Source organism: Juglans microcarpa x Juglans regia, chromosome 1S, assembly GCF_004785595.1.
Source record: "Juglans microcarpa x Juglans regia isolate MS1-56 chromosome 1S, Jm3101_v1.0, whole genome shotgun sequence".
NCBI classification, from domain to species: domain Eukaryota; kingdom Viridiplantae; phylum Streptophyta; class Magnoliopsida; order Fagales; family Juglandaceae; genus Juglans; species Juglans microcarpa x Juglans regia.
Window position 1 is genome coordinate 29,759,886 of NC_054595.1, and position 27,100 is coordinate 29,786,985.

General features: G+C 37.8%; 2 protein-coding genes across 3 annotated transcripts; both read right to left on the reverse strand.

Annotated features, from left to right (window-relative positions):
* Positions 1-2,578: 2,578 nt before the first annotated feature.
* LOC121246603 (cytosolic endo-beta-N-acetylglucosaminidase 1) lies at positions 2,579-15,741 on the reverse strand. Of its 2 annotated transcripts, XM_041144787.1 has the most exons (11): positions 15,151-15,741; positions 14,635-14,772; positions 13,616-13,725; positions 13,403-13,514; positions 13,199-13,306; positions 12,992-13,104; positions 12,177-12,258; positions 11,492-11,572; positions 11,045-11,100; positions 3,797-3,932; positions 2,579-3,462 (listed from the first exon to the last, which is right to left on the reverse strand). In XM_041144787.1, the coding sequence occupies exons 1-11, from the start codon at positions 15,646-15,648 to the stop codon at positions 2,779-2,781; spliced, it is 2,118 nt and encodes a 705-aa protein (XP_041000721.1). In that variant the 5' UTR covers positions 15,649-15,741; the 3' UTR covers positions 2,579-2,778. The 2 variants fall into 2 exon arrangements, with proteins under 2 accessions (XP_041000721.1, XP_041000722.1); XM_041144788.1 differs by lacking the exons at positions 3,797-3,932; positions 11,045-11,100.
* Positions 15,742-16,346: 605 nt separating this feature from the next.
* On the reverse strand, positions 16,347-21,175 carry LOC121246608 (DEAD-box ATP-dependent RNA helicase 18-like). Its single transcript, XM_041144794.1, is given in 12 exon segments — positions 16,347-16,951; positions 17,466-17,609; positions 17,691-17,797; positions 18,123-18,212; positions 18,322-18,420; positions 18,555-18,668; positions 18,751-18,856; positions 18,941-19,023; positions 19,534-19,794; positions 20,459-20,586; positions 20,589-20,694; positions 20,794-21,175. Coding segments are annotated over 12 exon segments (1,779 nt in total). The 5' UTR covers positions 21,064-21,175; the 3' UTR covers positions 16,347-16,680.
* Positions 21,176-27,100: the final 5,925 nt, after the last annotated feature.

A 27,100-nucleotide genomic window follows, 5' to 3' on the forward strand; every position in this document is an offset into this window, starting at 1 on the left:
ATAGCTTAGGCCTAGTTTCCATTCAAAATTCATCACATCTCATCATTATAATATTTTTAATTTTTACATAAAATATAATAAATAATTTAACTTTTTCAAATCTAAAAATAATTTTTTCAAATTTTCTCATAAAATATAATAAATAATTTAATTTTTATTCTACTATTCACAAATTATCTCAACTCGTTTCTAAATTCAAACTATTCTCAGTGGGCTAGCTGCAGTACTTTCTCCGGTCCTCTAATTCTCACTGATCACCTAATAATTTAATAATCTTCACAGTAACAACGTTCTAATATTATTTGATCTGTTTTATTCTAATATTGAAAGATGGGAAGAGTACAAAATTGGTGCACCATACCACGATCGCAGATCAAATTTCTTCCAGTTTGTTCACATGAGGGTTAATGCAAGAAAGTGCTCAGTTCATGGGAAGTATACAAGACAACAGATTGATTTTATTTAAATTAAGTTTATTATATATCTTTAATTTCCCCAATCAATCCATCTTTCCATACAATATATATGTCGAATCAAAGTAATATTTTATATGCGCAAGAAAAAGACAAAAGGCAACAACTGACTGAAAGATTCCTCATTTGCTTTGTTTAGTTTGGATTCTTGGAAGCGTTATCTCCCAAGTCAAACTTAAAAGCTTTTGATGATCTTCTACATCCCCAGCTTTCTTGCCTGCCTAATATTAAATCCTATTTTTTGTCTTTTATTTATTTAGCCGTACGATTATTGATCATCAATATCAATCCTGTTACCATAAACTGATGGATCAGGCTTGTATGGCTTGTGGTTTGAATTGTCAAACTTGCACCAGTAATTAGTATATGGTGTAACGATAGTTACATATTTCAAATAGATAAGTTTTGCGTAACTTCTATGGAAAATGATGGATCTCATTAAACATGAATAGATTTTTTTACACTTTTTTAATATTGGGTCTACTTTTTTAAAAAAATTTGCGTAAAGCTTGTCTATTTAGTCCCATTTGGTTGACAAACTTATTTAGTTGAGATCAATTCAATTTAGTCTAATTTTAAGTTAACTCTAATATCTAAACACTCAACTCTCAAATTATTAAACTCAAAATTTCTTTATATGTGAGACTCACAACATTTTTCAATTCAACACTTTTTTATATACGGGACCCACAATCTTTTTTAATTTCTTATAAATACATCTAAACTCACCTTAACATCTAAACACATTTAAGTTGCATTTGCTTGCAAGACTCAACTAAACTTAGTTGAGTTTAGTTTAATTTTAAGTTAAGTCTAACATCCAAATACTTAACTCTCAAATTACTAAACTCATCTCAATTCCAAACTTCTTTATATGTGAGATCTATAATTTTTTTGAACTTAACACATCTTTATGTGAGATCTACAACCTTTTTCAACTTCTCATAAAAAGTATTAAATTCATCTTAACATTCAAATACGTTTTAAACTCAGTTTAGATGAATCTTACATAATTCTATCCACTACTCAACTCACTACTATTATTAAAGAATTTAGTTTAACTGAGCTCAATATCCAAACACAGCCTTAAATTCATCTTAGATAAACTCTACAAAACTCACTCTACCATCTTAACTCACTATTATTCATAAATAATTTAACTTAACATTCAAATATAGCCTTGTACTTAGCATTACTCTAAATATCTTAGACCTGCACCTGTGTACAAATTTTAAAAAGAACAATATATATCCTAAACTTTATTTATAAATTCTCATTTATATTAAAAAAATATCATATGATAAAAAATTAAAAAAAAAAGTTTGGAGTTATAATAAACCCTAATACTAAGCTATGCGATTAAAAAAAAAAAAAATCTATTTATAGGATGTCTCCCGGCCTAGCTAGCCTCAACTCCGCGCCTACTAATCACAGGCTAGTTTTGTGCGTGGAACTTCTACGTACATAAGTAGTGATCAAGTTATCAAGGAAAGCTACTAGTAAAATGAATGAGTTGAAATTAATAGCATATAGCAAGAGATTAGATTAATAAAAAAGGGTTAAAGAAGCGCGTACAAGACAAATTAAGGCATTTCAATTCCATCTATCAACCTCGGTTTCTGCCCTCTTTATGGAGCCAAGAATATAGAGAGATAGCGGCCGGATGGATCCTCCTTTGTTTCTTTGTTGAGGGCTCGAGGATAATACTTCCAAAAGAAAGGTGGTTTGGTTTTCATTATCAGGAATGGTTGGGTTACGTAAATAAGAGAGACAAGATAAAATATTTTATTAAAAAAATAAATAAAATATTAATATAATATAATTTTTATTTTGAAATTTGAAAAGTTATAATTATTTATTATATTTTTTCTGAAAATTTGAAAGAATTATAATAATTATATGAGATGAAAAAGTTTAATTTTTAACCTGTCAAATATTAATTGCCTATTTTAGTTATCTTCATCTTTCTTCTTTAATTTCTCCCTAACGTCTGAGTCAATATTGGATCATTTTATTATTTTTTTTGAAGTGCTTGGTAAATCCTATGTTTCCACTAACGTTTCACAGACTCCCCAAGTAATGGGAAATATGACTAGAAGAGAAACTTGAAAGACAATTATTTTATCATAATCTGGGCGACATACAATTATATTATAATTTGATTTTGTTGTCACTTTATTGCCATGATACAACACTAGTGCCGCCATCATTTACCATTCTACCTTGCCTTGGAAAAGGATATATGACAAATAGTATTACACAAAAAAGAGACCCCAAATAACAAAAAGCAGCAGCAATAGTTAACTTATAAGGGACCTTCAGCATCAACTGTAAACGTTGGAGAATCATCCAAATTCTGGCAAGTTCCATCAGCTGCACACATTTGAACAATGAATTTGAGGCTAGAAGTTTCAGAAGGAACTACAAGATCAGAAACATAAAAGGCTTCCACATGTGCCGTTCCAAGATACTCCGCCACCTCTTCTACCTGTTTTGTTACTTTCTTGACATAGATATTGTAGTTCGAGAATGCTGTACTAGTTCCATGTTTCAGTTTCCAAACGATTTTTACACTAAGGGTCTTTGAACCCCGAGAACCACAAGCCCATTTTATAAATTGACCGTCAACAAGCCACGAGGAAGAAGCCAGAAAATCCAACTTCTTTTCATGAGAAGTTCTAATGGTGAGATGACCTAGCTCTGCAAAATACTTTACTGAACTGCGAGCACTAGATTCATACTTTGACCTGTAGCACACAGCATGGATTTCTGTTAACATGTCTCCGCTTTCAAGTGCAATGCTACCCTCCTGTAAGACCCATCCAAAGGAATTTCCCGGCTTTTCAAGCCGCTGTGTTGGAATTACTTTACTGAATTTACTTGAGAATTGGTTAAAATCGCCGGATGCGAGAAGTATAGATGTGCTTTCATTCATTGTAGAGGAGAAATGAAGAGAGAGGCCCAATTGAGAGTCGCCCTCTGATCTCACCTGCATCCATCATGTAGGTTAGAGTTGAACTATATGCAAATAGAAAAGCAGATGGAATATAAATCTGTGATCCGTTTGGTATTACTCTTTTTGGTGGCACGCATGCAAGATGCTGTAAAATTTATATTATGCTGGCAGACATTCAATACGGTCAAGAGTTGGATTAGTCTGTAAAATTTATATTATGCTGGCAGACATTCAATACGGTCAAGAGTTGGATTAGTCTGTCGTTATCAAAAGCTCTCCACAAGCCAAAGAAACAAATCAAATCACTCATAATCATTAAGTTCTCACCAGAGTGCTTAGCAACTTGAATATACATTAGAGAGCTTACAGAGTATGTACAGAAGATGGGCAAATTCTCCAAAGGAATTTCTCCACGAAAAAGTCTTCTTGCCAAAAAAGCATCGTCACCAAGAGTTCCTTTAAATGTGATGTTTCCTCCCCCACTATAAGACGCTTCTGTCAAACTACCATTCGAAAACTATATATGTTACTTATAGGTAGAAAACCTGGTAGTCATTGGCAGACCCACAAAGCCCCCCAATTTTTTTAAAAAAAATTCAAAAACAGCCCCTAGATTTTATTCATCATTCTATAAAATATAGAAAATGGCCCCTCTCAAAATATTTATAATCCCCTTAAGCTCTCTAAAATTTTTTAAAATTTCAATATACCTAGAAATGCCTCTCTCCACCTTTTTTTTCTGATAGTCCCAAAATCTTGTATAATTTTTATATATTTTCTATTTTCAAGGATGTGGCCTCACCAAAATTAAATTAAAACTACGTTTAAGAGAGAATAAATAATAAACTTATTATTTTTTTTTTATAAGTAATCAAATATATTATATTCATCGAAATAAGCAAAGCCCAAGTACACAGGAAGTATACATGAAGAAATGCCTAGTTAGAAGTTACAAAAGAAAGAAGAAGATCATGGATACTAAGTCCGTTACAAACAATGGCCCCCACCCATGAGAACAATAATTTAAAAAAGACAACTTTTAGGTCTTCCAGTGTTCTCTCCTGGTCTTCGAAACTTCTTGCATTTCTCTCCCTCCAAATACACCAACACAAACATATTAGTACCAACCTCCAAATTGCCGCTATCTGAGAATTGCCGTATAGTCCTCTCCAGCTTGCGAGAAAATCCACCAATCTACACGGCATAACCCAAGACAATCCAACTCTTGAGAAAAAATCATCCCACATGCCCTTGGCCACCTCACAGTGTAAAAGCAGATGATCAACTGACTCATCATGCTTCTTACACATACAACACCAATCTAGGACAATAACCTGTCGTTTCCTCAAATTATCTATAGTAAGGATCTTGTCCAACGATGCTGTCCAAACAAAAAAGGCTGCTTTTGACGGGGCTTTCGTCTGCCAAATGCTCTTCCATAGATACATAGGCTTTCCGGGGTTCGTAAGCTTTTGATAAAAGGATCTGACAAAGAAAATACATTTCTTAGAATGATTCCAAAGAATCTTGTCTCCGATGCCCCCTGATATGCTTGTAGAATATAATATCGCAAAGAACTCTGTAATAGGCTCTAACTCCCAATCTTGGGCTGCCCTAGTGAAGTCAATACTCCATTGCGGGGTGCCATTTGAAAAGACTAGAAGATCGGCGATCGATGCCCCCTTTTCTCTAGCGAGCGCAAAGATAGTAGGGAAGGTATCTCGTAGGCAATAGTTACCGCACCATTTATCAGACCAAAAGCGGACCCGCGAACCATCACCCACAACAACATGTTCATGTCCTCGAAAGGTCCTCCAAAGACTCCGAATGTTTTTCCACAACCCCACTCCATGAGTGCCTCGAGCCTCATTTGAGCACCATTCTCCCCAAGCTTTCCCGAATTGTGAATCTATAACGGACTTCCATAAGCTCTCTCGTTCGGTTTGGTACCTCCACAACCACTTACCCAACAGAGCTTGATTGAATTTCAACAAGTGGCGAATCCCCAAACCTCTCCCAGACATTGGGGTACAAATTGCTGGCCAATTAACCAGGTGGAATTTGAACTCTTCCCCCAATCCCCTCCATAAGAAGTCCCTTTGTAGCTTCTCAATGCGGTTAGCCACCTTTGTAGGAAGTGGAAATAGAGACAAAAAGTAGGTGGGTAAGTTTGAAAGAGTGTTTTTGATCAAAGATAACCTACCACCTTTCGACAAATATAGCCTCTTCCAAGCAGCCAATCTGCTCTCCACCCTTTCGATCACATCATTCCAAATCCTCACCGATTTAAAGGAGGCACCCAAAGGTAAGCCAAAATACTTCATAGGAAGCGAAGATATCTTGCATCCCAAAGTAGTAGCTAAAATCTCCACATTGGGGACAACCCACTGGCACTAATTCTGACTTTGCAAGGTTGATGCTCAAACCGGATACAGCGGCAAAACAAAGGAGTAACGCTCTCAAGGCATGAACCTGGCCAAAGTGTGCACCACAAAAGATAAGCGTGTCGTCAACAAATAGCAAATGGGAAATGTTGAGATCATCATTCCCCACCGCAAAGCCATGGAGTAACCCCCCGTCTACCAGACCCTCAATCATCTTACTGAGTGCTTCCATGACAAATAAGAAAAGTAGAAGAGAAAGCGGATCTCCCTGTCTCAGGCCACGAGATGAGTTGAAGAAACCCACCGGTGTGCCATTTACCAAGATAGAAAAACGAACTAAAGAGATGCAAAATTCTACCCATTTTTGTCATTTCCCCCCAAAACCACATCTACCAAGTAAGTAAAGTAAGAACTTCTAGTTGACATGATCATGCGCTTTCTCCATATCTAACTTGCAAAGTAGCCCGGGTACTCTAGACTTCAATCGACCATCCAAAACTTCATTTGCGATAAGTACCGAATCAAGGATTTGTCTACCTTTGACAAATGCATTTTGTGGCTTTGAGATTAGTTTTTCCACCACTGAGCTCAATCTATTTGCTAACACTTGGAAAGAATCTTGTACACCCCATTCACAAGACTTATGGGCGATAATCTCTCACTTCCCTTGACCCCACCTTTTTAGGGATAAGGGCTAAGAATGTGGCATTGAGACTCTTTTCAAAGGTAGCATTGGTATGGAATTCATGAAAAACTTCCATTATATCTTCCTTGACCACCTCTCAACAAACTTGAAAAAATCCCATAGTAAAACCATCCGGACCAAGAGCCTTATCACTTGCCATACCTCTGATAACCTTGCACACTTCCTCATCTGTAAAAGGCTTCTCTAACCACCTTGCACTCTGCTGGTCTAGTGTGGAAAAAGACAAACCATCCACTTTCGGTCTCCAGTTGTGCTCTTCAAATAAGAGTTGTTGATAGTATTGTTCAATGTGATTATTTATTTACCAACTTATCCGAAGAAGCTGCCACATCCACCACAATATATCAATAGCATTGTTCCTCCTATGAGAGTTGGCCATCCTATGGAAGAATTTCGTGCATTTATCCCCCTCCTTAAGCCAGAGCACCCTTGATTTCTGTCTCCATAAAATCTCCTCCATCAAAGTTAATCTTTCAAGATCAGCCACTATCTGATTCTTTCGAGTTTTTTTAAGTTCAAAAAGAGTTTTGGCCTCCTCCTCACCTTCCAAACCCTGTAACTCCTCCACAAGAGAACGCCTCTACTGAGACACATTACCAAAAACTTGTTCATTCCATTGCTTCAGGTCCTGTTTCAGCGCTTTCAACTTTTTTGCCAAAATGAAGCTTGGAGAACCTTGGAAAGTGTAAGAAGTCCACTATTGTCTGACCTTGTCCACAAAACCATCAGTTTTAAGCCACATATGCTCAAATTTAAAATACCTTCTACTCCCTTGGATGCCTCCATAGTCTAAAATGATGGGGAAGTGATTAGAGCATAAACGGGGTAATCTTCTTTGGACTACATCGGAGAAGTGCGACTCCCAATTGGGAGTAAGCAAGAATCTATCAATCCTCGACCAAGATGGGCAATCGCGGTTGTTGGACCAGGTAAACGTGCCTCTTGATAGTGGAAGGTCCATGAGCTCCTGTTCTGATATGAAGTCAGAAAAATCTCTCATGGCTGATGTAATGTGAGAAACACCCGACCTTTCGCTTGGAAAGCGAGATATGTTGAAATCCCCCCCGATGCAACTTGGTATCTCCCACCAACTTAGAACTCCCGCGAGTTCTTCCCACAAAAGTCTTCTCTCCGAGTCAATATTTGGGCCATACACACCAACAAAAGCCCATTTGAATCCATCTTCTATATTAACAAAAGAACATGCAACCGTAAAATCACCCACACACTCCTCCACCCTTTCCACCACCCTTGTGTCAAACATAATTAGAACTCCCCCTGAAGCTCATTTGGATGGTAGGAAGGACCACCCGACATGTTGTCCTCTCCATAGGCTACGAACTATTTGTCTTGTAATATCTTCCAACTTAGTCTCTTGTAAGCATATGATATCCCCCTTCCATTGACAAAGTAAATTTCTGATTTGGAGCCGCTTATTAGGATCATGCAGCCCCCTCACATTCCATGATACTATTGATACTATTTTTGGCTTCATGGGACAACCATTTTACCCCTCCCCTTACACTGCTCTCGATTAGAGCTCTTCTCTCTCTTATCCTCTTTCATTGCCCATGATAGTCTTTTGAGTTCTCTTTCCCTCTTTTTGGCCGAAGCCAAGGACTGATCAGATTTGGGTTGAGCATTCATAGCCTCAACGGCTGTGAGTAGGGCCATAAATTCGGCTTCAAAGTCCCCGTAAGAAATTCCTACCATATGCTTAATGTCCATCACCATCTGGATAACCCAATCTGACACGTTGGGATGAAAGGAGTAGAGAGGAGAAGGTTCATCCTCCCCTTCCTTGTTCGCCGCAAACAGCACCAAAGAACCAGCGTGCTCAGAAATCCTAGACTCCTCTGCCGTCTCCAAAACCTGACAACCAACTTGTTTCGACGTCTGGGCAACAACCTCCGCTGCCATGGAGAGAGGAACCAGCTCAGAAGGAGCCGAAGGCGACGACTGTGCCACCGCAAGCCCCGACTGTCCAACCATATCTGTGTTCATCGCGTGGTTCTGAGCCACCGCCAAAGGATTTGACTTCACCACCAAAGACTCGGGAGGTAGGCCAGATCCTGCCGGCGACCAAGTCTGTGCCACCTCCATGGATGACGGCCCAACTGTGTGCTCCCCGTGCACCATCGAGCAGATCTGCGCTTGCGGAGGGAGAGAATCTTCCTGTTCATGGACTACCGTCGCAAGGGACTCCGTCGCAGAGGCTACCGTCGGGAGGGAAACCGACGCCGGAGTCCCTGTCGCACAGGTTACCGCCGTGGGCCCAGTCAAGAGCGCCGATCCACCCGCCAGGGATGAGCCCTCAACAGACTCAGGGCTTTCGACCGGGAGATGAGCCTCAGACATGGGCCTAGAAGTCGAGCCCTTCTCAAAGCAAGGCCCAATCTATTTTCTCTTCCATCCCATATGGTTTGGGCTTCTCCAGCCCATCCCCACCTTATTTTTTCCACTGACGGGCCTGAAAAACTTCTGCCCAACAAGAGAGACCTGGCCTTGGCCCGAGCCCGAGCCTTTATCAAAAAGGGAGGTCAGGAATTCTAGTTCCTTCCTAACTGTTTTTAATTCCTCATTCACCTCGGTAACTTCCTCTTTCAAACAAAACAGAGCCTTCTGCAAGTGGCTTTCCTTTGTGCAGACGTTTGACATTGACCCACTCTCCATTTCGGGTACAAACCTGTCAACTTTCTCTGCATGTACTCGTGATTGTACCCCTACTTTGTTGTTTCCAGACACCACCATACTTCTCCCCACACCACCCAACACCGCCTCTGCATAGGACAGCCCCACCTTCTCCTTCCCCTTAACATCGTCTCTGTCCAGCCGTGGAAAAGCAAGGGCCTGCTTGGTCGAAGCAATCCTAGGCAAAGCTTTAATCAACTCCAACGAAAAAATCTTCCACCCCTTTCCTTCCACTCCTTCCGGGATCTCTAAGAGACCTCAGCCACCTGTGCCACCACCATAATCTGTGACTTCCAAAAAACACCCATACGCATTGAAGCGCCTGTGAATGAACAGGGCTTTAGCACCATCTCGATAGTTCTTATAAAAAACCTTCCTACCCCCTGAGAGAAAACATTCCTCTACTGTGTTTGCTAGCCAACGAGCACTGGCCAGGTTGAGGATTATCTCTTTGGTAACCTTCCTGCCCGTCTCTGTGATACGACAATGGTTTCCTCCCTCCATGGACAGAACAAAGACCTTTGTCTCTATTAAAAGTGCTTAAGGAAACCCATTCCAAACTCTAAAAGCAGAATAATTAAAGAAAGGCTAAAAGGACCTGATTCAGGCAAGAAGATACCGGAAACAGACTACACAACCCAAAGTGTACGGAGAGAAAACATTTTCTATTGGAAGCTTTAATAAATCATGGTGTATAAACTTATTAATATGGATCCCAAAGTTTTTTGTTATATTACTTATCAAAAAAGAAAATTTTTTTGTTATACAATATTGTGCTTCTTAATATGGAATCCAAAGTGAAAATACATAAAAAAAAAAAAAAAAAAAAAAAAAAAAAAAAAAAAAAAAAATCATTTTAAGGTTTATGATCTATATGTAAATCGTTGAGAGGTTTTATCCTCTAGATTTCATTGAACAAGAAAAAATTTATTTAAAGTCTCAATTATAGCATTATATGTTTAATGTGACACAAAAATATCTAGATTTTATATTAAACTGGAGAAACTAGCTTATATACTAGAATGAAAGATAACATTCTAAAAAATCACTTGATAGTTTCTATGAAGAAAATAAATGCTAAATATTTCATTACAAAAATAATAATGGATGAATATTATTCTATGAAACATTATTGTTAGAAATCTGAAACATATATTAACTTCTTTTTTTTTTGGAATTTTATTTCTGTGTATGTAGCAAATTATCGATATCTAATTTTATATATAGTTACATTTTTATGATAATTTTCTCTTTTTATTTTACATAAATGTGTCACATGGTAGAAAAGTTGCCCCCCTCCCTCCAAAAAATTGTTGGATCCGCCACTACTGGTAGTACTTAATTAAAGCCAGTCGGCTTACGAAAGGGAAAAAGAATAGACCCAGATGGATTTTGTAAGTGGAATGCACCATATAATTCATGTTTATGGACCAAATACTCAAAGCTTCTGAGTGCAGCCTGTATAGTATTTAGAAAAACTCTACTCATCATTCTCACATCACACACCACATAATTTTTATTTTTTTATTTTTTTCTCTTACCAAATGTATGGTGTATGGATGATGAGTAGAAGACCTCAATTAGTTTAGGAAGAATAAAACCAAAAAATATTTAAAAAGGTAAAAAAAAGTGTGATGGTGTGTGGGGATGATGAGTAGCAAAGCTCACAGTATTTATATCAGTTCTTGAGCTAATGAATTGATCTTCTGGACTATTGAGTCATGCTAGCATGTGACTTGTCATCCTTTTCTCTAGAAATAACGGGGATGGAAGACCACCACTTCTTTTACAATGAAAAAAACTACAGAAGATACATATGAAGATCATAACTCACTCAACAAGTGTTTGAATGATGCCTGGAGAAGGGTTATCAGCAAACTCAAGGAAAGGCTGTCACATGAACAAGAGTCAGAACAATAAAAAAAAATGTTAATATGCCTAACATCAATAAAAAGTGATGACAAGTTCAATTAATTGCAGGACTTTGACGTCATTGGATTGCATAATAGATTTGCCAATCATTTCATTTAATCATATCTTTCTACCCCATAACAGTAAAAGAGGAAAGTATATGAATATGATAAAACTGCTTTGGGTCTGTTGATCTAGTTTGATCATTTTCTGTTTGAATTTGAATGATATACTTTTCTCACTGTCCAGTGATAATTACCCTTGTATGATTCCCCTTCAACAGCATTCAAAGTTCTCCTCTTAATGGCTAATTTAGAACTATTTAGAAAGCTAACATAGAGCATTGACCAACACATCTATTGGGTGATACCTGGAAACCCTGGCATGAAATGTTACACCAAGGGTCATCTGATACTTTTGTTCCATCAATTGAAAAATGATAACCACGCCCCTGAAAAAAAAAAAAAAAACCCTTGGTTTTAGAAGACTCTCCATCTTGGGTTGCGGACATTTGTATGGATTTATACCTCTAAAAGAATCAAACAAAGATCAGCGCACAAGATAAGGTAACAGAGGTGAGCAAACTCAGATTGGCTGGGTAGGGAGATATTCTTATCCAAAATAAATGGGATAAATAAACCTGAAGATGGGCAAAATATCCATCTTTGCTGAACAGGTTGGGTAGAGCAAGGGGAAGGGTTGTATGGTCGAGGGTTTTTAAAAAAGGTTGTAGAAAGGAGCTGAATTAGATCAGATTGGATAACCTATCATAGAATAGGTATCATTATTATTGTCTGTAGCATTATTATATTCTTATACTCCATGATCTAACATCATCAAGAAAACAGGGAAAGAACCGAATTTTCTTAAGAGGTTATAACTTACTCATAGAAAAGTTTATCTGAGAAGTTGAGATGAACATATGGAGCATTGTTCTCTATTGATTTCTACATTTTTTTTTTCTTTTAGCAGATTTTCAATTGTGATGTCACAGTAGGAACTTTCATAGGACTTGCTGTTTAGAAAATCATTGATGAAATTGAGATAGTTGCAACCTGATCAAAATTAGTGTAGAAAGGCAGCATTTTAGGATAATTCTGCAGTATTCCCCATGATTTCTCAACAAGGGCCCACCAACTGCAAAGTGAAAATCACATGTTAATGAATATTGTCAAACAATTGAGAACTAACAGGATACAAAATCTCTCATGAAGCAGAAATATTAAATGAATAAGACACATGTTATAAGAAATATGGCCATTCTGGATGATTAGGTAACTATAATGCTAAAAATAGAAGGTGATGCTTGTAGTATTGGAGTACACCGAATCAGGATAGCAGTAACAGAGCATCATTAAACAACTTCAAGAAACCTAAAATGCTTTTCACCTCAAAGAAAATAGATTATAAAAGTCCGTTTGAAAATAATGGGACTGATTGGTAATAAATGCAAGACAGACTTCCATAAAGAGCATGGATTCTTTTACGATGCAATGAGATTAATGGTAGTACACACTTACAAAAAACCACATGCATACCAGCATCGATTTACCTTCAAAGATAACAGGGAATACAAAATATGTATGGTCCCATTGGTAGCATTAAGTATGGGAGAATGAATCATGTTTTATCACCCACATGATAACCAAATGAGTTTCAAAAAGAATTCATGAGGTGCACATTGAAAACTCCATGACAGAATTAACATAATTCGATTAGGAAAATTTAGAACTTGAGAAATCATCCACAAATAAAATCTCAGGAAAAACCTATCAACATACTTAAAACTGCAGAATGGCTTATTCGCTCTATTGGAAACAAAATCTATTCTATTATGGGGAGCTCTGCAATGAAAAATAATTGCAATTACTGATTTTGCGCGGACTGGAAATTAGGTGGTTGCTTAGTCTCATAAACCCATCCAGGAGCAAATATGGCAGCCGACACATCGTTCTTCTTTAGCACATCAAGGGCAACGTTTGTCTGATGCAGATAAAGTTGATCAATAGGACCACAAAAGACCAAACCCCTAAAAAATATAGATTCACGCATCTCATATGATCAATATTAGTCATACATTCCATTGCCCACCACCGTAAGTGCCCCTTCCAAATACATCAATCCCCATGTACACATCAAACTTTCTATCACCAGCAATAGCAGCTGAAAGCCTTGGATAGTTTTCCTGCATGTTACAGTACGGTTTTTTCTTTCTTCTTCTTGATAATAATGTAATATTGAGATAAAATTTGGACGTGGTAGAAAGGAGAGAAAGCCATACCTTCCAACTATAGTTTACAAATATTCCATCACAACTATCAAAGAAAGGTTTATTCTTTTCATTCAGTTGATCTTGCCAATGAAGATCACCATGAATTGTAACACTATCATACCTGTGTAACCAACAATAATCAATCAACTATAAGTTTGGATATGATTTCACTATATTGAGAAAAGACACATGACTAAGAACATGATATATCCTAACACTCACCATATCACTAAAGAACCAGGCACTAACGAATGCATAGTCTCGTTTAGATGGCTGACAAATTCTTTCAGAAGAGGGATTTGCTCAATATCCAATTTGACCTCAATATTCATCTGCAAGTACTTACACTCTTCTTTATTTGCTCGTACCATTTAACATGTGTAACATCAGCATGTCAATCTCATTAAAAAAATGCCAATTTCTGTAATGAACTTATATTACTCTCTTAGAAAAGTGTGAGAGAAATTAATGACACCCACAATACACAAACAGCATTGGTCCTTCTATCTGAACAAAAATTGAGTTTGCAAGCTGCATTGATACAAAGAGTTAATTTTTCCTTCGTTTTTTTTTTTTTTTTTTTAATTTCCAACCCTATGAAAGAGAGATTAAGATGACAAATAAAGGCAAAGGAACTGAATCTTTTTATTCTATAAGGAAAATGTTAAATGTACTTAAAAAAACTTACAAAAAACTTACTTCTTCACATGTCAATTATTGATACGCTGAAAATCATGAGATTTTAAATTCAAAATTTGGATTTCAAAAGAAAACTAACAAAATGAGTCTTGTAAGTAAAATTGTAAGTACATATAACATTACTCTTAAGAATATTGTATGCATACATGTAATCATAATAGGTTCAATTGAAAAAATCTAAACTCAAATAGGATAACTACCCAACGGCTTTGGCTTTTGGGTTGTTGTAACCGCCAAAGCTTTTACTTTGTAAATGTATTCTTCAGCCACAAGAGAGGGTTTTAATAAAAAGAAATGCTTTAACTATAAAGAGATTCCAAAAAAGTAAACCGACAAAATGATGTGGCTTGATGTAGTACATTAGATTATAAAGTTATTTTTCTTGTAAAGTAGATGCAACATAACGTATCAAGCCTCGTCAGTTTGTAGGTTTACTTTTGTGGAATCTCTTTGTCGTTGTAGCACTCATCTTTAATAAAATTGGGTATAATCCTCTTTTCTAAAAGAAATTAAAAAAAAATATGCATGATTTGGATATATACCAGCCATCCATCAAATCCCAAAGAATCAGCAAGCTCTGCCAGACGCTCGGCATACAAATGGGCAGATTCCTTTGTTGAAAGCAATCTATCACAAATAACCCTCCCTTCATCCCATTCTGCCATGAATGTCCCCAGTACCTTATATTTCATACGCAAAACACAGATCATAAATAACAAATCCTTTATTGATTCGTCCAAGCCCGCACTTGACTTGACAATATAAATCATGACCCACGAGTAGTCATAACTACTGTAATCAAGCCCTTATCAATGTTAACAGAAGCAGTAAACGACGAAGAACCACATGCCGTTCTTATATAGAAACACAAATTTTGAAAAATAATTGCTCAATTCCAAACCAATTCCTCTACCCAAAGCAACCCGCATTAGAACTCGTTTCGATCAAGAGTATCGAATTTCTACCTCGACCTCATATAGTTTAAGTACGTGCGCAGGCGCACACACACTCAAAACCCAGAAACATTATCAGCAACTAACCCAGGAAAACTGATATACCTTAACGCCGTGTCGGTGAGCCGTATTGATCCAACACGGCGGAGGAAGCGCAACGAGACTATGCGAAAAGTAAACGAAAACATCGATCAAATACCAATGCCATATCGCATATGCCTCGGGATTGGTGCCTCCCTGGACCCATTTATCATCCACATAACCTCCTTCCATGTCATGGCACACGAGCAATCTACGCCTATTGGGCAATGAATAAGAAGGGCCAGATTGGAGAGCAACCGAAGCTTTGTTAAAAGGGTAGTGAAAGGAGTTGAAGTAGGACTGGGACTCGAGGTCTTCGAGGGTTTTGATTGGGTAAGATATTGGCACGGATGGCTCCATTGGATCAAATGGTGGAGGAGGTCGGGGTGCAGAAGAGGATTGGAGCTCGGGTTCAGAGTTGGGTTGGGACATTGCGAGCATATGGAATCTCTTGCGGATCAGTCTGAGGAGGTTTTTGAGGGTTCGGCGATTAAGATAGGCGCGGAGACGAAGAAGAGGCATGGAGGGAAGGAGGAATATGGAAGTTGGGACGAAGTTGAAGAAAAGTCGGTCTTCGCTTGGAAAGCGAGCGTTTTTTGTTTTACTTTTCGTCGAGTCTTTGAAAAAAAAAAAAAAAATTCACAATATTTTTTAATGCTTTTAGATATTTTAAATAAAATCACAATATTATTAAACAATATTTTCTTAATCACTAAATTAAAAAAAATTAAATTAAAATTAAAATTAAAAAAGAAAAAGAAAAAAACAATCAGGCGTAATAAATGTGTCTTTCTATTTTTGTGTCAGTACACCTCCTATTATAAAATTCATTATACTCATTATCTCAACTTACATCATCTTATAATATGACAAAATAGATAATTAAAAATTATTTATTACATTTCACTTGTAAACTTATTATTTAATGCCATATCATATAATGATAAAAAAGTGATGAAAGTTAGAATGATGAATAAATTTTTTTTCCTTATAATTGTAATATCAAAATTTTGTCAATAAATGTGCAAAGTGCGTAAAAATACAAAGACATAATAAAAATAGATTTTTCTCATTAACTTTGTTCGAAACGAGAGTTCAAATTTGGATGAACTCCATTTTTTATTTTACTGCCTCAAATTTAGAAAATAAAATGTGTACCGTCCATTACGATATCAGCTCGTGTGTGTACATGTGCCTTTGTTTTATCCGTGCGAGTATCATTACTCCTTATTACCCTACAATTCTCGATTCATGCTACAATCTCCAAGTCCGATTAAACAAAGACCAAAGATACTTAAAAGCAGGACATATAAGCTAAAAAAAAATACATAAAAAGGGAAAGGGTTGCATTTGTTAGTGAGAGAGAGGGTGCGAAATTCAGTGACGAGATCTCATAACCGGTGTCAACACTCCTGGACAGCCTCCAGCTCTGAAAGACACAAGTAAACCCGAGTAAAAAAGCTCCTTCCATCATCTGCAATGTTTTTCCCATACCTGTTGCATCGGTTAGCCTTGCCGAATCTTTTGCCTGAACAGGAACAATCATCACGCACTTCAAAGTAACTCGTCAGTTCCTGTTAACCTAGCAAATTCACTTTCATCAATAGCTCCCCTTTTAAGCTTTTTCAGCAGGCGGTATTCTCGTGCCAAATCATCTTCATCTTCAATTGTCTGGGCAGCACGTCTCTGTTTAGCTGTTTTCTTCCTCATGATGGTAGCTGCAGGCTTTGGGGTTTTCTTGGGCTTATCGGGTTTTGGTTCTCGCTGTTGTGCTTCTTTCTTTGCTAGCAGATTCTTCTTTCTTTGTTTCTCACGAGATTTATCTCTTGAATCATCAAAGACAGGCCATAAGCACAGGCTTAAATGGGAAATTGCAGGAAACAAAATTCATCACACTAAATGCACAAGGCATGCGGAATGACAGATTTACTGGTTTCATACAAAAATTATACGTGATAAAAACGAATACATTTCATATCAATAATTACTTATTTGCCAATTCTAATATGGAATAACGGTTATATTTCGGGTTGAGTAGCCTACTGTCAAAAGATTTCTTCTATTTATTTTTTCCTCTATTTTGTCCCTTCTCAGTCCCAATAGATGTTCCTAACTATGTCTTCAGTTGACATAGGTCACCAACAAAGCCAATTCTTTTCGTGAAATCACAAAACCAATAGATTAGGTTCTTTACAGAAGCAGTAGAAAGACGATCCAAATAATAAAATTCGAGGTTTCATCTTTTATTACTACCACAATTGAATTGCCTGTTGGGGACTTAAAAATCATCTCAAAACTATTTTTACAAAAAATACATTCATGATATGAAGAGGCCTTACTTATATTTGATCTCCTTCAGATTGATGTTTTCAGCTGGAGTAAAGCCCTCAGTTGAAAGTGAGTGGTGCTTTACTTCAGGCATTGAAGGGAGCTGCAATAGGCCATAGCCCATGGCCAATTTCCCAATTTCAAGCTCTTTCCACCTGGATAAATAAATGCTAATGATTTAATAAATAGTTAAAGACAAACAGCACTGCAGTAAAAGATGAAGGCCTGTTAGTCACCTGAAAATATAAGAGCAGTGATGCTCCTTATATGCACGAATATATGAAACAAATGCCCTGACTCCTTTCTCCATGACATCACGGTCCTTTTTCGCTGCAGACTGGATCTGAAACAAGAGTTGAATTCAGGTTGGATCAATTATCCACCAAATCAAAATCGGAAAAAATGGAGATAAAATCTAAACCCATAGAGATAGATACGAATGTTCTCTTTTGCTGTCATTGTCAGTTTTGGGAAATGTAGTCGAATTCCATATAATCAGTGCGAAGCTTGATGGACTTAACAAGAATTAGACATTCAACAAGCTTAGGATTCTAAACCTCCGCCTGGACTTTCTCATTTTGCTGCAGATAGCGCCACTCAATCCAAAGGAGTCTGTTTGCATTAAACAGGTGGAGACTAGAGAGAGAGTGGCACAAATTCATGCTTACCTGAGGAACAACATCAGGAGCCTCATCTGAGCATTTCCTCTCTACAAGAGAAACCCTTTTTATATGTAGGAATTCTACATAAGCTTCCTCCTGTAAGAATGGAACTAAAAATATTCTCATCTTAAATTAAAACCAACAAATGAAAAATGAATGAAAATAGAGCTTAATTATCACATGGATACTGATCTAAGAATTTCACCTTTGGCAATAGAAAAACAATGGCATTTCCTTGTCTACCCATCCGGGCAGTTCGGCCGACTCTGTGTATGAAAACATCTGGGTTTTGAGGAGGATCATACTGTAAGAGCAACCAATAGATATATCACCACTTAACACCTAGCTTTAAGAGTAAAATTTAAAAGAAAAAAAGAATATATCTTTAAAGATAACATAGCAGATAGGCTACACCAATCTAGGTAGTTATTAAGCTACCTGCAGGATACAATCAACATCTGGAATGTCAAGTCCACGTGCTGCAAGATCAGTACATAAAAGAATACCACTTGAAAGAGCTTTAAATGAAGCTAATGCCTTTTCCCTCACAGTCTACAATCATGATAAATAAGAATATCCACAATTAGTCCATAAAATGCTACTCCTCGATATTGACTCAGTGTGCTAATATTACCTGCTTCATCTGGCCATGCAACGGGATCAAAGAGAACCCCTTCAAAACAGAAAGGCGTGGAAGAACGACTCCCCAGTAATCAACACAAGCACAAGTCATGTAATATCTACATAAGGCAAGAAAAATAATTTTATGAACTAACTCATTGTACTTTAATGAGGTAATGCAAACCATCATATGCTGGCATAACTTACATTATAATTTTTTTGACTTGTTCTTGATAAGAAGATCAACAAGCTGGGATGGTTTCTTATCTGCTTCACATTCCATGTACTGCAAGAAAAATTGAGACTTCAACTTAAAACTAAGTGATTGATCAAGGACAAATAAGGACGTAACTCTTGAAGAGACATAGTAGCCAATGTAATAAAATTTACATGGTTTTTGGTATAAGTATCAGATGTTCTTATACATTTGGTTGAATGTTTCTCAATGTTCTCAATCTTAGAACATGACAGCACCACAAATCATCTATTTTTAAAGTTTATCTTCAACTCCACTTAAAATGAAGTTCCAAGTAACATGACTTCATAAGGATATGGCAGTTCAGTTTCTTTTTCCCCAAAAATATAGAATAAGAAGCCATCCGGGAGAGCATCCAGTAAACTAAATGTACATACATTCTCAAACAACACCATATACACAAACACCTTCATGAACCAACTAATCGCTGATATAGTCAAAGCATCAGTCAGACAACATTAAGACTCTAAACCAACGGGTAATCCAAGTCAAAGTGCAATTTCACAAAATGGGGGTAAGTCAACTGGAAACGCAATGTACCGCGTTGTGAAGGCCTGAAGGTGTTTTTGAAAAGTTAAGTTGTCCTGATGATGAAGGACCATTGACCAGCTTTGTTTCTGCCCTAACTTCAACCTTTACAGGATTCCTCAGCCCTGCTTTAGATAGCTCTTCAACCGCCTCGGTTTGAGTAGCTGAAAAAAGACCAGTTCTACGAAGCTTTGGTAAGCGAGATATAATGGAATTAATCTGCTTCTGGAACCCCATATCCAATAGCCTGTCAGCCTCATCCAAAATCAGAATCTGTACCAATCAAGAAAAATAGCATATAAACTGCACGATCATTATTCTATAGCATCTCAAGAGCACACGGTAGATATTTCAAAAAAGCAAAAAGCATAATCGAGTTCAGCACTAGCCAGTAGCCATGCACTGTACAGAAATAGAACATTATTGCTAGTCATTCAAAATATAACAGAAAAGTCAAAAGTAAAATTGTAGCGACACATGTTACAATCTTCCAATGCTGCTAGATGCCACAAAGGTTGCAACCCTATAGAAAAATTTAAGGTAACGTTCAGTACACATTTCAAACCCTAAAATAGCCCTTACATGATTAATAAACTATTCAACCCCTAGGGGTTGGCTCACTCCCTCAAGGCCTAAGGTTCCAATCCTCGCAAACAATTTCCAGAGGCCATCCGACTGAGAGAACTTTCCATAGATTACCCGAGTAGCATTTGCCTGTGCACCCCGGGATTAATCGAGATTTTGTTCTCGGACACCCTGTACCAATCAAAAACAAAACTACTCGCTGGACATTTCTACGGAATATGTCTTAAAATCCCAACTACGAATTCAGATTCTGTCATCCCAACATATAACATGGTAATAGTATCCGCGGTAAATATTGAGACGGCAAGATCAAAACTAATAATCAAGACAGTGAAGTTACTAGAACAAATACCTCGAGGTTCCTAAAGTCCAAGCCGTCGACGCGTTCCATGATGTCGTATATTCTGCCCGGAGTGCCGACCAATAAATTAGCTCCTTCCTCTTCTATTTTCTTCAGGTCAGCTTTCACTTCCACTCCCCAACGAGTAACACAGACTTAAAATTTGGTAGTGTCGAAACGAAAGGCTGCGCAACATCATATATCTGCGACGATAACTCCCTGGTGGGCGAGATAATTATCCCCATTACCTGCCGGACCCAAAATTCTCTTTAATTTTCCGGATTATTCTCAGCAACCAAAAAAATCATTTAGAGGAAACAATGACGAAGAAATAGAGGGAAACGAACCTGGCGGGGTTTAGGATGGGTTTTGGTTCTGCCGAGGATCTCAACGAGTGGGACCACGAAGGCTAGGGTTTTACCTGAGCCGGTGGCGGCGTCTACGGCCACGTCTTTGTAGCTGCATAGTAAGGGGATGGTGGCGGCTTGGACCGGCGTACAGAACTCGAAGCCAGCTTGGGTTAGGGCCTGTAGGACCGGGTCAGAGAGTGAAGGGTTGAGATCGGAGAAGCGCGTGTCCGTTAACGCGCTGCTACGGTTGGGTGAGTCGGAGTCCATGAGTTAGGAACAGCCGCCGTTTCTTCTTTATTGTTAGCTCGATCGTTCGAGGATACTGCGATTTTCAGTGCGCGGTTCTTGTGTTTTGCGTCTGTATATACCACTTTATAGTTTCTACCAAAATATATGTAATTTTCCATTTAATTGTTTATTTTATTTTTTATTTTTTTTTTATAACAAGACTAGCTTTATTCCTCTTAAAGAAAACTACAAGGCATCATGCTTAATGATATGTGAAACCACTTGAGAAAATGAGTTTTACCACACCATTAAGTCACAAAGATGCCAATAATATTTAGCCTGACGATCGGTTGCAACATTGGCCATACAACCTCTATATTGTAATACAACTTTAGGACACCTTAGTAACAGAATTCTAATCTCAAGAACTAGACTTCCCCAAATAGACATAGACTCCTCCCTTTTGTAAGGTATTGCACAACCAAAAGAGCATCACTTTCCACTTGAAGGTCCTGAATTCTCAAAGGGAAACATAACTGTAGACCCCTCAGTACTGCCAGCAATTCCACTTCCATAGGATCAATGATCTCATGCTTGGGTTTACTAGCTGTAAATAGCACCTTCACAGTTTCATCTCGTAGTATCATCCCCACACCAGATTTGCCTTGATCATGAAACAGCGCCCCATCAACATTTAGCTTAAGACTACCAACAGGTGGGTAGAGCCAGCCACAATGAGGTTTAGAACCCATTTGCTTTTCTGCTGCTGCACACTCATATTCCTTTGCAACTGAAAGAGCATGATCTATTGCTTGTTCTGGACCTATCTACTTATTCTAAAAAATTAATTGGTTTTGCTATACCAAATACCTCAAGCATATAAGAATAGTCTTTCCAATTCCCCAGCTTTGTTCCTTCAAACTACTCTATCCACAATATATATAAAGTCTGTTTGCACCACATTTTCTTTTAAGAAAGTTAGCTGAGAAAGCAGAACATCTTGAAGTCTAGAACAATATAGTACAACATGATTTATATGCTCTTCCTCCATGTAACACCATCTACACCTTGCATCTATCAACACTTTCTTTGCTTGTAAGTTTTTTAAAGTTGGCAAACCATTATGACAAACTCTCCATGCAAAAATCTTGACTCTATTTGGTACCTGCAATGACCAAATTCGTCTCCACATCTTCCTTTGCTCCTCTCCATATGATACCTCCCCTAATTGTCTCTCTTCTTAAGATGCTGAAAGCAACTTGTATGCACTTTGAACACTAAATATCCCATTCTTCTCAGGCTCCCATATTATAGTATCAAGTCTATTATTAGCAGGAAGTGGTAACTTGAGGACCTCATATGCTTCTCTTGGGGGTAAAAATCTTGTAATCTTTTCCATATCCCATCTCTTAGTGTTGTCATCAATAAGCTTAGAAACTGTCCATTCCATTTGTGCTTGTGAGACAGAATCTGGGACTGGGATAAGTTTGTGATGAGACAGCCAGTAATCCGTCCAAATATTTATGGCCTTACCATCACCTACCCTCCATCGACATCCTTGTAACAGTAAGGTTTTTGCCTCCCATATACCCCTTCATACATAGGAAGGTGTTGCACCTATCTTAGCATCTTTAAAACTTGTTGTTGGAAAATACTTGGCTTTAAAGATGTTAAGCAACAGTGAGTTTTCCTCCTTTAAAATCCTCCATCCTTGTTTGGCTAGAAGAGTCATGTTGAAATTGTGTAAGTCTTTAAAACCCATACCACCATGGCCTTTTGACTTGCATAGTTTTCTCCAACTTACCCATCTTAGTTTATTTTCTACATTCCTTTGACCCACCAGAACTTAACAATCAAATTCTCTAGCTCATGACACAAAGACATAGGAAGCTTAAAGCAGCTCGTAGAGTAAGTGGGAATAGATAGTGCAACAGCTTTAATAAGTACATCTTTCCCTCCTTGTGATAAGAGTTTTTCCTTCCACCCTTTTTGTTTCTGCCAAACCTTTGCCTTTATCTCAGAAAAAGCATGGTGTTTTCTTCTACCAATCAAGGATGGAAGCCCCAAATATCTGTCATACTGTTGGTGTCTTTGAACTCCCCAAAACTGCATAATTTCAATTTGCAAACTTGTAGGAATTGTCTTGCTAAAAACCATGGAAGTCTTCTCCTTGTTCACTTTTTGGCTAGATGCTTGTTCATATCTCTCCAATAAATGAAGAATATTCATGTTTGTTTGTAGGTTAGCCCTGCAAAATAAAACACTGTCATCTGCAAACATAAGGTGATTAACCATTGGAGCCCCTCTGCATACTCGAATTCCTTCTACTGCACCAGCCACATCAACTTGCTTTAATAGTGAAATAAGGCCCTCAGTACGTAGTAAGAATAGATAAGAGGAAATGGGATCCCCTTGCCTTATCCCTCTACTAGGAAATATTGGCCCCTTCGGTTCCCCATTCACCAAAATAGAAAATCAAACTGACTTAACACAGTGCATAATTAAGCCAATACATTTCACACCAAATCTCATTTTCAGCATCACTTTCTCAAGAAAATCCCACTCAATTCGATCATAAGTTTTGCTCATATCAAGTTTGAGTGACATAAAGCCATTCTTCCCTTGCCTCTTCCTGCTAATGAAATGCACCAGCTCATATGCAATAAGAACATTGTCAGAAATTAGCCTGCCTGGGACAAATGCACACTGAGACTTGGATATTAGATCAGGTAGAATGCTCTTTAGTTCAATTTGCAAGTACTTTAGACACTAATTTATAAACCACATTACAGAGACTTATTGGTCTAAATTCAGAAACCAATTCAGCTTTCTTTTTTTTTTGGTATTAAGGTAACAAAAGTATGATTTAGTTGAGCAGGGAAAGTACCACTATTAAGAGCATTCAAAACAGCAGTTGTAACATCCCTACCCACAACAGACCAATACTTTTGATAAAACAAAGGGCTCATACCATCTGGTCCAGGTGCTTTGGTGGGATGCATTTCCTTGAGGGCAACTTCTACTTCTTCAACAACAAAGCCCCTTTCAAGCTTTTCCTTCATCTCAGTAGTTATCCTTCCCCTCAAACTATCAAGAAATTGTAGGTTGCCTCTATCCTCTGAAGCAGTAAAGATATCTTGAAAATAATCAATAATCACTTGATCTCTAGCTTCATCCACCTGCCAATTTCCCAAGGAGTCACGTATACCCATAATCAAGTTTCTTGCCCTTCTCTGTGAAGCCTTATGGTGAAAGAAAAAAGTATTTTTATCCCCTTCTGTTAGCCATAAAACTCTTGATCTTTGCTTCCACATTATCTCACCCCTTTCTAACCACTTATGCACCTTTGCACGTGCCTTTTTTTATCTCATCTTGGTTATGTCCCCTTGGGCCAGACTCTTGGAGTAAATGTAACTGCAATTTTGCCTTCTTCAGATTCTTTTGGACATTGCCAAAACTTCTTCTATTCCAAGAGACTAATTGCTCTCCGCATCTTTTAATTTGGCTCATCACACCCTCCATACTTCTACCTCCATCACTCCCCCTCCATGCATTAGCTATAACATTTTTATAACATGCATCTTCCACCCACATAGCTTCAAAGCGAAATAACTTCTTCCTGCTTCTTTGTGGTACTTCATACTGTAAATGCATGGTAATAGGGACATGATCAGAGTAAGCTGCACTACCATGTCTTACAGAAGCCATTGGGAATATTGAACTCCATTTCAGATTTGCTAAACAACGATCCAATCTCTCACTGATGCAAAAAGCAGGTTCCCTTTTATTACACCAGGTGAATAGTGTACCATGAAATCCCACATCCAACAATTCACAATCATCCATCATCTCTCTAAAATCCTGCATTTGTTTTTCTGATCTCCTCCTCCCCCCACACTTCTCATTAGAACTCAGTATCTCATTAAAATCTCCCATCAATAGCCATCCTTCATCTATTGGTACCTTGAGAGATCTCAATAAGTTCTAGGTCTCCTGTCTTTTACTTGCTTCAGGATTGCCATACACTCCAGTAAAAAACCATAGTTCTGAAGATGCAGTTAGATCTTGGATAGAAGCTTGAATGTGATATCGGGAGAAATTCTGTATAATCACAGTAATCTCCTGCTTCCAAAATAAGGTAATACCTCCATTTTTTCCTTCACTACTAACAGACAAACAATTTTCAAACCCCAAACGATATTTCAATCTTGTCATCACCTTCTCATGTAGTCTAGTCTCTTGTAAGAACAAGACTTTGGGATCTTCCTCTCTAACTAAATCAGAGAGGGCTCGAACTCCCTTGGGTTCCGAACTCCCCTGGGTTCCGAACTCCCCGTGGGTTCCCAAGCCCACGAGAGTTCTAACTTAGGAGCTTCATTGGGGTCGGCAGGGCTGTTCAACAGCCATTGCCGATGTCATATGTGTTTGGTCTTCATCCAAACAGAAGGCATCTGAATCCTTTTGAACATTCCTTTCAGCTAGTTCTATTATCCTTCTACTTTCCCCCATTCGAGTAGAGATACCACTCACTGAATCTTTTAAAGCTCGTTTAGTACCCAAGCTCAATGGTTGAGTAGAGACAGACTGATTTGGTTTACGAGCACGCTTCTTCCAAGTATTTCTTGAGGTCTGTAAAGTTTTCTAGGCCAAAAACTCTATGTGGACTTGGGCCTGTGGAGAGCCCATCTCACTGAGCCGTTCCTTCCCATTATTCAAAATGCCATTAAAACCGTTAACTTCCACCAAATCCAGCATTATCCTCACATTTTCCATCTGTGATTTCTCCTTTTCATTTAATTTAGGAATCTCAACTGACTTGCTCGGATCCCTCCGTAATACTAGAGGCATATCTCCTACATTCCCGCTTCCAATAACAGATTGTTCGGAGAATGATCCACAGTTACATTTTGAATTATCATCCACCTTATCACCACCGTCCTCCACCGCCTGATTCCCCATCTCTGGCTGTACCTTCTTCCATGTCGAACTGCTTCCAGACGAGGCAAACGTCTTGAATTTTTGACCTCCTGCTTCTGCCCGCAACTAACTACCAAACTGTTTGCTACCTGTTGCCATAGCAGATGAAGATGGGCACCCTGATTTATCATGAATCACACGCCCACACTACATGCAGAACCTGGGGAGTTTTTCATACTAAATTGGAATCCATGTCTTCACATCCTGCAACATCACCGTTCGACCCCTCGCCAATGGCTTCGTTAAGTCTAATAAGATTCTCACCCGCAGGGAATAACCCCACCCACATCATCAGTATCAACTTCAACAGCCTCCACCACACCTAGAGAACTCTCTATCTTTGTTCCGAAGTCTTTGGACATCCCAACCAGTGGTAAGTTATGGAATTGGACCCACATAGATGCCATATCAGAAGACATATTGCTGAGTGGAGTATACCTATCGAATGCATTCATCACAAACATATTACCATAAAAAAAGCCAAGGCCTCCCATTCACCACTCGATTTTTATCGGCATGAGTGGCAAATGTGATGATAAAAGTGTTCTGCCCCATCTTAGTGAAAGTGGCTGGTTTGCTTAGTCGCCAAACCTTGGCCATAGTAGACTCCACCGCCCGTTTCCCAATCTGTCTCTCAGACCAGATCTTCCCAATTAAGCTTTGATCTCCTTTCTTTAGGACTTCTGTGATTCATTCCCCCTCAATAACAATAGCGTCCTCTTCTTCTTCATTCAATTGTAAATTCTCTCACATCTCCTTAAGTTTTTCCATAGTTGCACAATTCGCCAAAACTAATATGTTTAGTTTTTCCATAATTGTTTATTTTGGCATTACTAATATGGTTATCACTTTTTCTGGGGCAACAAATTAATATATATTAATGAAATTTTTTATTTATAAAATTATTTATATTTTATAATATAAATTTTAAATTTTAAATTTTATAAATCAAATTTTACTACATAAATAGTATGTTTTATTAACCAGTTTAATAATAAAATAACTCAATAATAAATAGAGAGGGTTATAAACTAAATAGTTATCCCAATTAAATTTCACCTACCTATAAAAAAAGGAGATTAAATTTTGAAAATATGTC

What these genes read in the sequence shown, in the direction of transcription:
- LOC121246603 (XM_041144787.1), bottom strand. Translation starts at nt 15,648, where the DNA reads ATGCCTCTTCTTCGTCTCCGCGCCTATCTTAATCGCCGAACCCTCAAA. An exon ending in TTGTAAACTATAGTTGGAAG is followed by an intron (nt 13,307 to 13,402) that starts GTATGGCTTTCT and finishes TGTAACATGCAG; the next exon opens with GAAAACTATCCAAGGCTTTC. An exon ending in TTTCATGCCAGGGTTTCCAG is followed by an intron (nt 11,101 to 11,491) that starts GTATCACCCAAT and finishes TTCATGTGACAG; the next exon opens with CCTTTCCTTGAGTTTGCTGA.